Source organism: Oncorhynchus kisutch, unplaced genomic scaffold (genome assembly GCF_002021735.2).
Source record: "Oncorhynchus kisutch isolate 150728-3 unplaced genomic scaffold, Okis_V2 scaffold2707, whole genome shotgun sequence".
Lineage (NCBI taxonomy): Eukaryota > Metazoa > Chordata > Actinopteri > Salmoniformes > Salmonidae > Oncorhynchus > Oncorhynchus kisutch.
In genome coordinates this window covers 15,310-25,446 of record NW_022264652.1, presented here as the reverse complement: position 1 = coordinate 25,446, position 10,137 = coordinate 15,310, and the positions used below count along the sequence as shown (strand labels likewise).

The following is a 10,137-nucleotide window of genomic DNA, read 5'->3' as shown; positions in this document are numbered from 1 at the left end:
ATGTGGACCAATAGAGCGCCTGTAGCACAGGCAAAGATATTTTTCCAGCACCCCCAATTGAAAATAACATTCATTAAAGTAACCCTGCACCAACAAACTTCTTCCCGTGGCTATATACGTTTTGTTTTTGCCCTAACACAACACAGCTGATTCAAATGATAAAGCTTGATGATTAGTTGATTATTTGACCGGTTAAAGGATGAGAGAGGGAGGGGTCTGACTGGATGGGTGTCCCTTAAAAGGAGAGCAGGAAGCAGTAGACTCAACTCACAAACAAGCGCTGACATGACCAGACTACAGGTGAGAGTTCAACATAGTCCATCTAGTACTGTATCTGCTTTCATCCCAAATGGTAACCTATGTGGTGCACTACTTTTGACCAGGACCCATCGGGCATATGTGACCCTGTTCAAATGTAGTGCGTTACATAGGGCAGGGGTCTCCAACCGTTCATAGTAGTTTGTAACTATTGGCTTAAAACGTCACATTTAAAACCATATCTGCCAATTTCCAGCAATATTGCCTTGTCGCTCACTCCCTGTGTAGCCAGTTGATGCCTAGTGGGTTGGCCAGATTCTTTCACAACTAAGTATTAACTGCAAGGTATACTTGTCAAAGTATAGAAATGGTATCTTTTGTTATTTGCAAACCTTGCCATGAAATGAGCATCAATGGCAATACAGAACCATCGCTAGTTACTTTTCTTCCAGACCTAAAAGAAATGGTATTCTGATGTGATTTAAGCACTGCCATGGACTCAGAACATTACATTTTGTTCTCATTACCAATTGTAATGAGTGGCAAACCAGGAAATTGAACTGAGAACATTTATGAAAATGGCTGTAATTTGGGGTTTAAATCACAGCTTTTTTTATAGGGCCCCTTTAGTAGTTTATTACTCATTTTACTGTGTCTATTGCCAGACCGGTACACTGAAGAGTTGTTAGGGGCAGAGAAGAATGAGCCTATTTGAAAGAAGTCGCTTGCGACGTGTGTATTAATAAAAGGTAGCTCATGCCAGGCAAGTTGAGTCTCCTGCTCTAGAAAAATGTACTTTACCAGCCAATTTCATTTGCAAAAAGGTGACTTACTAGGTGTGCCATGCATCGGGGTTAGTTATCTAGGGTGCTGTTTCGGGGAGAACCCAAGAGCATAGACTTCTCCTTATTCCCGTGTGCCAGGCTAATCTACTCTGTGGTGGAAGAGATGATACCTGGTATTCCTTAGCCCTTCATTAGTTGGAATGTGTTAAGTGGACTTGCTGGGGTACTCGAGGAGAGGTTGGGGAAATCACTGATGGCTATCTCGTGTGTCTCTCAGGAGACTATCACCATGGCGATGTTGACCCTTCTACTGCTTCTCAGCGCTGCCTTTACACTGGGCGACAGAATGACTGCGCGCATAGCAAGTAAGAGTCAGCCTCACACTTTACATCACGAGTGTCAAACGCATTCCACGGAGTCTCTTGCATCTGCAGTTGGCTTACCTTTCAATGAAGACCTAGACAACCAGGTGAGGGGAGTTCCTTACTAATTAGTGACCTAAATTGATCAATCGAGGGAGGAGCGAAAACCTGTAGACACTCTGTGCTCTGTGGAATGAGTTTGTGCTTTACATCATTGATTGTGTATGTTTTGTTGTAGTGTGGCATGACTGATCTCCAAATGTTATTTTTGATGCAAGGGTCAGTCTGGACTATCCTTTAAAGTCGGCTGCAATTTCGGAACCCTCCCTGTCTTCTCCTTTCAGATGATTTGGTGACATTTGCAGCAGACCAAAGAAACCCATGCCCCAGAGGCTGGTTCCAATTTAATTCACGCTGCTTCATGTTTGTCAAAACTGCAAGGACATGGCCCAATGCAGAGGTATAATGCTTACTTAGTTTTTGAGTTAAAGGTGCTTTGGCCTTATTTTAACAGGCGCCTCATGTAAAATACTGAACGTCCCCTTAATATGCTGTAATTGCAATTTTCTATAGGCTTTTCAATATTGTGTGGAGTTGGGCCCTCTTGTATATTAGAACCCTCAAGGCATGGGTTAAGACTGAGATGAACTAATTCCTATATTTGAGATTCCAGAAGACAAATTCTCAGACTGGACAACTGACTAATGCTTCCATTATGACATGTCTTTGTCTCTGTGTACTGCTTGCTCTAGCGCCACTGTCAGTTACTTGGACAAAAACTGAAGCCTGTGTACAACACTGTAAAGTACCTTGGCGCAAACCTGGCATCTGTGCACAGCTATGAAGAGTCCCAATTTCTACAGGCGGTGGTGTTGATCACGACTGGCAGTTTCCCTCTTACCTGGATTGGCGGATTTGATGCTGTTCAAGCAAAGGTGGAAAAGGTACCCAAAGTGAAGATGCCTTAATACTTAAGACTAATAAAACCATCAGCTCGGAGTAGGTGTTAAGACACTGGTCAGACAACTCTGTGCCAGGAGTAATCAACTGGCCAGTTTCTCAGCTGGTAATGACCACAGTTTGAGGTACCGCAGAGGAAAGATTGACATTCGCAACTCGAGTTCTACGTGGAATTTGGATATTACCATTTTAATAACTGTAAATTGCTTTGGCACAGTAGGCATGAAGTTACTTGCCTACCTTTTAACCAGACACTATTCAAGTAAACATGGCCCAATGTCATCTCTTTAAACTGATATTAATGTGACTTTAAGTATTTAGGCATGTGACCTATGCCTCGTGAAGTCATTGTCAAAAGCAAAAGAAATACTGTTGGTTGTAGGTCTAGATTTGAGTTGAGCATCTCGAAATATCCAGAGCAATTGCCACAGATGATCCATTAGATGATCCATTAGATGATCCATTAGATGATCCATTAGATGATCCATTAGATGATCCATTAGATGATCCATTAGATGATCCATTAGATGATCCATTAGATGATCCATTAGATGAACCAGATACTCCATTGGCCTCTAACGATGTGAAGAGTCTGCAATGTCGGGCAGATTCGAGGGACAGGCACAACTCGGAGAGAAATGTTTTTCTCAGTTTCTGGCATGTCATGTGTGCTACTTGTATCAGTACTCGTAACGACCTAAGCATTACAAAACGTATATATTTGCTCAAATAAGCCATTATGTTTTTCGTTAATTAAATTTGCCATCTTATTGACGGCCATACAAAAACGAGTTGCTTGGTGACCAGGAAAAACGCTACCCGCTTGAGAAGGCAGATTTTGGGCTTATAGTTATCCTTCTCGCTTCGCCTCTTCCTCTTTGCTATGGCGCAGAAACGACTTACTAGCTGTCTTTTTCTAATTTTGGGATTTCTAGAAATGTGTATCAACACTTGTGTATTTTTTTCACCCAACAGTTCCAGTGTCAGTCTGCACGTTTTGCTAGTGGTGGCTTTTACCGTTTTGTTGGAGGAAAGACCATGAGTGTTGTATTTTAGAAATTGTTCAGCAAGCACATGTAACATTTGATACTGAGATCTCACTACTTCCACACAGGACAGGCTATGGTTCTGGAGTGACGGCTCCAAATTTGATCACGAGAGCTGGGCTGAAGGGGAGCCGAATAACAACAATGGTGCCAGAGAGCCATGTATTCATTTCAACTTTGGAGGTACATTATCATTCATCAAATTAAACTTTTTTGAGTAAGTTTAACAAATAAATGTGAGCTACTTTTCTCTTTTCGAGTGTACATCGAGAGGTAATTTCTATTTCGTGTTTCCTCTTAAGCTGAAAACGGCTGGAACGATGTCTCATGTGGAAAGAGCTATCCCTCCGTGTGCTCCATAAGAACCTGTTTAATCCTTCAAACTGTCAATTGAAACAGAAAATGCTACTCTGGTGTCAGCATCCTAACTGCAAATGTTTCATGTTATAGTGAATTACTTTGAAGGTATTTGTTGCTGTAAAATACATTTGACTTGTTGTGTAACTATTGTAGCTTGTTGTCAATAAAACTGGTGTACGTATTTAATCTCATGAGTCGTTATTTAACATTGCTTCACTTTGTTTCTTGAAGATGCAGTCTGGGTGGGCATTTCAATTCTTTGATCCATTGTTTCTTGAAGAATAGGATTCTATGAGGACCCAAAAAGTTGTCTTACTCCACAAACATTAACGTAAACGAACAGTGTATATAGCTTTAAAATAAGTAGAAAATGATCATGCTGTTGTCAGAGCACCTTCTGTGAATTTTAAGTGTTACATTTCCCTACCCCATCTGTTCCCTATCAATTTTATTTGTCACATACACATGGTTAGCAGATGCTAATGCGAGTGTCGAGAAATGCTTGTGCTTCTAGTTCTGACCATGCAGTAATATCTAACAATTTCACATATGTACATAAAAAATATGGATGGCCGACCGGCATAGGCAAGATGCAGAAAATGGTTGAGTACAGTGTATATACCTGTTTGTAAACATTCTATAAAGTGGTTAGAGGTTGGCAGCAGCCACTCAATGTTAGTGATGGGGGTAACAGTGATGGCCTTGAGAGAGAAGCTGGTTTTCAGTCTCTGTCCCCGCTTTGATGCACCTGTACTGACCTCGCCTTCTGGATGATAGTGGGGTGAACAGGTTGGTCCTTGATCTTTTTGGCCTTCCTGTGACATGGGGTGGTGTAGGTGTCCTGGAGGGCAGGTAGGTTGCCCCTGGTGATGCGTTGTGCAGACCTCACTACCTTCTGGAGAGCCTTACGGTTGTGGTACCAGGCGGTGACACAGGATGCTCTCGATTGTGTGTCTGTAAAAGTGAGTTTCTGGTGACAAGCAGAGTTTCTTCAGCCTACCGAGGTTGAAGAGGCGCTGATGTGCCGCCTGTGTGGGTGGATCATTTCAGTTTGTCCGTAATGTGTCCGGAACTTTCCACTACTGTTCCGTCGATATGGATAGGGGTCTGCTCCCTCTGCTGTTTCCTGATGTCCACGATCATCTCCTTTGTGGTTATTTTCCTGACACCTCACTCCGAGGGCCCTCACCTCCTTCCTGTAGGCCGTCTCGTTGTTGGTAATCAAGCCTATCACTAGTGTTGTCTACAAACTTGAGTTGGAGGCGTGCATGTCCACGCAGTCATGGGTGAACAGGGCGTACAGGAGAGGGCTGAGAACGCTCCCGTGTGGGGCCTCAGTGTTGAGGATCAGCAGGGTGGAGAAGTTGTTTCCTACCCTCACCACCTGGGGGCAGCCCGTCAGGAAGTCCAGGACCCAGTTGCACAGGGTGGGGTCGAGGCCCAGGGTCTCGCGCTTAATGACAGGTTTGGAGGGTACTATGGCGTTAAATGCTGAGCTGTAGTCGATGAACAGCATTCTTACATAGGTATTCCTCTTGTCCAGATGGGTTAGGGCAGTGTGATTGCGTCTGTGAACCTATTGGAGTGGGTGTCGGGTAGGGTGGAGGTGATATGGTCGTTGTCTAGTCTCTCAAAGCACTTCATGATGACGCAAGTGAGTGCTACGGGGCGATAGACATTTAGCTCCGTTACCTTAGCTTTCTTGGGAACAGAAACAATGGTGGCCCTCTTGAAGCATGTGGGCACAGCAGACATGGAAAGGATTGCTTGAATATGTCCGTGAACACACTAGCCAGCTGGTCTGCGCATGCTCTGAGGACGCGGCTAGGGATGCCGTCTGGCCCGGTAATACGTTTAAGTGTTTTACTCACGTTGGCTGCGGTGAAGGAGAGCCCGCAGGTTTTGGGAGCGGGCCGTGTCGGTGGCAATGTATTGTCCTCAAAGCGAGCAAAGAAGTTGTTTGTCTGGGAGCAAGACATCGTGGTTCGTGACTGAGCCGGTTTTGTTTTTGTAGTCCGTGATTGACTGTAGCCCCTGCCACATACCTCTCGTGTCTGAGCCGTTGAATTGCGACTCTACTTTGTCTCTATACTGACGCTTAGCTTGTTTGATTGCCTTGCGGCGGGAATAGCTACACTGTTTGTATTCGGTCATGTTTCCGGTTTCCTTGCCCAGATTTAAAAGCAGTGATTTGCGCTTTCAGTTTTGCGCGAATGCTGCCATCAATCCACGGTTTCTGGTTGGAAGGGTTTAATAGACACTGTGGGTACAACATCACCTATGCACTTGCTAATAAACTCGCACACCGAATCAGCGTATTCATCAATGTTATTGTCCGACGCTATTCGGAACATATCCCAGTCCACGTGATCGAAGCAATCTTGAAGCGTGGAATCTGATTGGTCGGACCAGCTTTGAACAGACCTGAGCACGGGCGTTTCTGTCTATAGGCTGGCAGCAACAAAATGGAGTCGTGGTCAGATTTTCCAAAATGAGGGCAGGGGAGGGCTTTGTATGCGTCGCGGAAGTTAGAATAACAATGATCCAGGGTTTTGCCAGCCCGGGTCGCGCATTCGATATGCTGATAACATTTAGGGAGCCTTGTTTTCAGATTAGCCTTGTTAAAATCCCCAGCTACACTAAATGCAGCCTCAGGATATGTGGTTTCCAGTTTACATGGAGTCCAATGAAGTTCTTTCAGGGCCGTCGATGTGTCTGCTTGGGTGGGGTATCGAAGAGAATTCTCTTGGTAGATAATGCGGTTGGCATTTGATTGGTGAACAAAAGGACTTGAGTTCCTGTATGTTATGATCACACCACGTCTCGTTAATCATAAGGCATACACCCCCGCCCTTCTTCTTGCCAGAGAGATGTTTGTTTCTGTCGGCGCGATGCGTGAAGAAACCAGGTGGCTGTACCGACTCTTGCTCGGATTTCGTCTACCATGTTGTCAAGAGACTGGACATTGGCGAGTAGTATGCTCGGGAGCGGTGCGCGATTTGCCCGTCTACGGAGCCTGACCAGAAGACCGCTCCGTCTGCCCATTCTACGGCGCTGTTGTTTTAGGTCGCCGGCTGGGATCCGATTGTCCTGAGTGGTGGACCAAACAGAGGAGCCGTTTCGGGAAAGTCGTATTCCTGGTCGTAATGTTGGGGAGTTGACGTTGCTCTTATATCCAATAGTTCCTCCCGGCTGCATGTAATGAAACTTAAGATTTCCTGGGGTAACAATGTAAGAAATAACAAATACCAAGTAGTGGGGCAGCCCTTTGGTGGTTCGAATCCCAGAATGTAGCTTTGCATTTCCAAACTCTCGCTGGGTATAGACGTGTGAGTACAAGATGGAATTTATTAGAGCCAAATGTATTAGACTGGTTTCAACTGTTCTGCCTGCGGATCACCGTGCGTCTACATCTGTATTGCTTGCTGTTTGGGGTTCTAGGCTGGTTTTCTGTAGAAGCACTTTGTGTGAAATCTGACCTAAAAAGGGCTTTAGAAATGAATTGCATATGGAATCCCATGATGCTCAGCATGACGTGTTTACTCCCTCCATGCACAGCTAGCTAGTATAATTACATCACCGTGATCATGGTATTGAACTGAAGGCCGTCACTTTACCAAGTGGGTGGAGGCAATACCCATTAGGGTCAGTAAGGGAAAGAAGAGTACGTGTTTAAATCTAAATTCCCTTCTGTGAACCATTAAAGGTGCTTGGAACCAAAAATAGATTTTTGTTTTGTATGATAGACTGGCGAGGCCACCTCCAAGACGATGGTGGACATCAACACCCACGGTCATCTTGAGTGACCGAGGTCATGAATGCTGGAATGGTTATTTTTTTACAATTTCTTTTGTTTTTTCCATGGTACATAATTAGACATATTTCAATATCGCTTTCCTACCCCCTCCTCCAGGTTTGGTGACTGGACCAACGAGACCCTCAAGACCGCCATGGGCAAGTCCCTTGATTGGTACCAGGAAGGATGTGAGAACAACCTGAAGGTGAGTCTCTCTTTGCACACAACAGCAGCATCCAGGCCTCCACCGAGTACAAACGGGAGCCGCAGCTGTTGACTGAGGTAAACAATGCAATTGTTATTGCACATACTGTAGTCTTTCAAATGTTTGTATAACGTACTTTCAGATCCCTGAAACCCCATCTGATGTGGTGGAAGTTTTTGAACCAGATCAGAACGCCTTTGAGGACCACCTTCCTATGAAATGTATATGATTGTATTTATTCCTGTTATCAATCAAGGTGAGACTTGACAAGGCGCAGGAGAAACAGAAGGAGAAAAGGATGAAAGGAAGGTGAGACCTGGGGAAAACCTCTCTGCTCTTTTGCTCCTAGCTGGGGTCACCATCTGTTAAAGTGAATATTTATATTCACTTTATACTATTTAGCGTTTTTACTATTTGCATACAAAACAACCTGAAACAACCTTTTAGTTTCCCTAATGCTGATCTTTTTTTCTGTCTTCCTAGGGTTACCTCGGTGGAAGCCAACAATTAGTCGACCACTGAAAGCCCTGACGCCCTACACTTCGGGGAAGCTCGATAGACAAACTACGTAAAGTTTTGGTTGAGAAAAGCAAGAAATTGTAGTTATGCTAAGCGTATAAAATATTTACCTCTTCAATTTACCTCTACAAATGACTTTAGGACCATCGACTGGCCGAGCCCCCCAGGAGGTATTCCATCCACCAGAACCAGTGAGTTCGGATCAGTTTGGTTTGCTGTGCTCTGAGTCGGAGTGGGACCAGTTAGGCTATACCTTCCAAAAGTGTTGAAGTACATATCTCCCATTTCTAACACTGCACCAATCCATGACATGTTCTCAGTGTAACCTGTGTTTGCTTGTTTATGTGTCTGTCTCCTAACCTGTTCCCTTTAACTCTGCTCCTGTTCTCAAGAGAGCAGCAGTGCCTGGACTTTGCAGTCCCCCTTCCGAGACTGGCTGCCTGTTGAGAACAAGGGACAGGCAGAACCTCCCTCCCACCCACACAGCAACCACCTCCTCTATATTCCACAAACCAGAATTCAGTATTTTATCTATGATTGCCATGTGAGTGTACAGAAAATCAGTGGAAAAAAATTCATGACACAACTGTACCAAAAACGATTCAAGTTTATGTATGAAAATATATTGACAGGTTGGGTTTCACAAGGTGTTCATTATTGGAAGCTGTAAGGTATCCTTTGATGGCATTTATTTGTTCCAGGTTATTCATTGTTGTATCCTTGGACCTACACCAGATGATTATATATGTATTCAACCACAAGGGTGTATTAAATGAGAGAGAGGTGGGGGGAATCATAATAGAGGACTACTGAAATGGTATTATTTCAGTGTAGATGAGGGCAGGTTTAATAAAAAGATGACAGCCAGACAAGTCAGTGACTGAATCAAAAGGATTTACATCTGAATGGAGTGGACATCAGCTTACTTTGTGATCTGTAAGGTAAGTAACTTTAATGTGTCAAGCAGAATACACGTTTTCTTTGCCATTTCCTGAAACGTAGCAACGTTTAAGACATGGATTTCATGTTGTAATGTTGACGAGGTACCCCAAAAAGTAGTTTGAATGAACGTTTCCATGTTACAAGCTAAACAAAGCTTGTTTAAACAGAGAAATTGTCGCAGAAATCAGCCTTGTTTGCAGAGCGACGAAGAAAAGAACACAATTTAGGCTGTGATCTCCAAAATTCGAATCACTCCGTCGATATAGCAATGGACGCTAATAGTCGATCGAATCCCATTGTGACGCAGTGGGGGACAGTATTTGGCATGACAGGCCCCCATTGAATGTATTAGTCTCTCACTCATATAGCAAAATGTGTACAATTAGTGGAAATTAGCTTTACAACCGCAAAAATGTCTCTACACCTTATGTCAAAATGATGACACAATATGGCAGTCCCCGCACCACAATGTTCATTCCGTTGGGCATGCACAAATAGGTTGTTGATTGCGCTCACAGAAAAAAGTGTGTAACTTTCCCTTAATCAGATTCTAGTTTCCAAAGAATTCATTAGTGCAACGATTTCATTAATGTATCAGTTTTGATCAAAGAGTATTCCACGAGGCAAGCTGATTCAAATTGTTCAGCAGCCAAATACTGTCCCCCACGTTTCACAGTTCAGCACCAGGATGTGGATAGCACACATGACATCATTGCCATTACCTCACGCTTGGTTTTGCAGGGGTCCTCCAATGTGCAAAGAAAACTACCCAAATTAATCTGGTACATATGTTTGTGTGAAGTAACAATTTGTTCATTCATTCTCAAAGGGTATATGGTAACAAGGCTTGTTGATGCTCATATACACATGCTCTGCTAAGACCCGCTCAAGCCAGTGTCAAAAA

At 43.9% G+C, this 10,137-nt stretch overlaps 1 protein-coding gene across 1 annotated transcript; it reads left to right on the top strand.

The window, feature by feature from the left end:
- The first annotated feature begins 270 nt into the window (after positions 1–270).
- Positions 271–3,957, top strand: LOC116370732 (ladderlectin-like). Its single transcript, XM_031819869.1, has 6 exons — positions 271–300; positions 1,321–1,408; positions 1,750–1,865; positions 2,158–2,349; positions 3,480–3,594; positions 3,714–3,957. Exons 1-6 carry the CDS (start codon positions 286–288, stop codon positions 3,803–3,805), a joined length of 618 nt encoding a protein of 205 aa, XP_031675729.1. The 5' UTR covers positions 271–285; the 3' UTR covers positions 3,806–3,957.
- Positions 3,958–10,137: the final 6,180 nt, after the last annotated feature.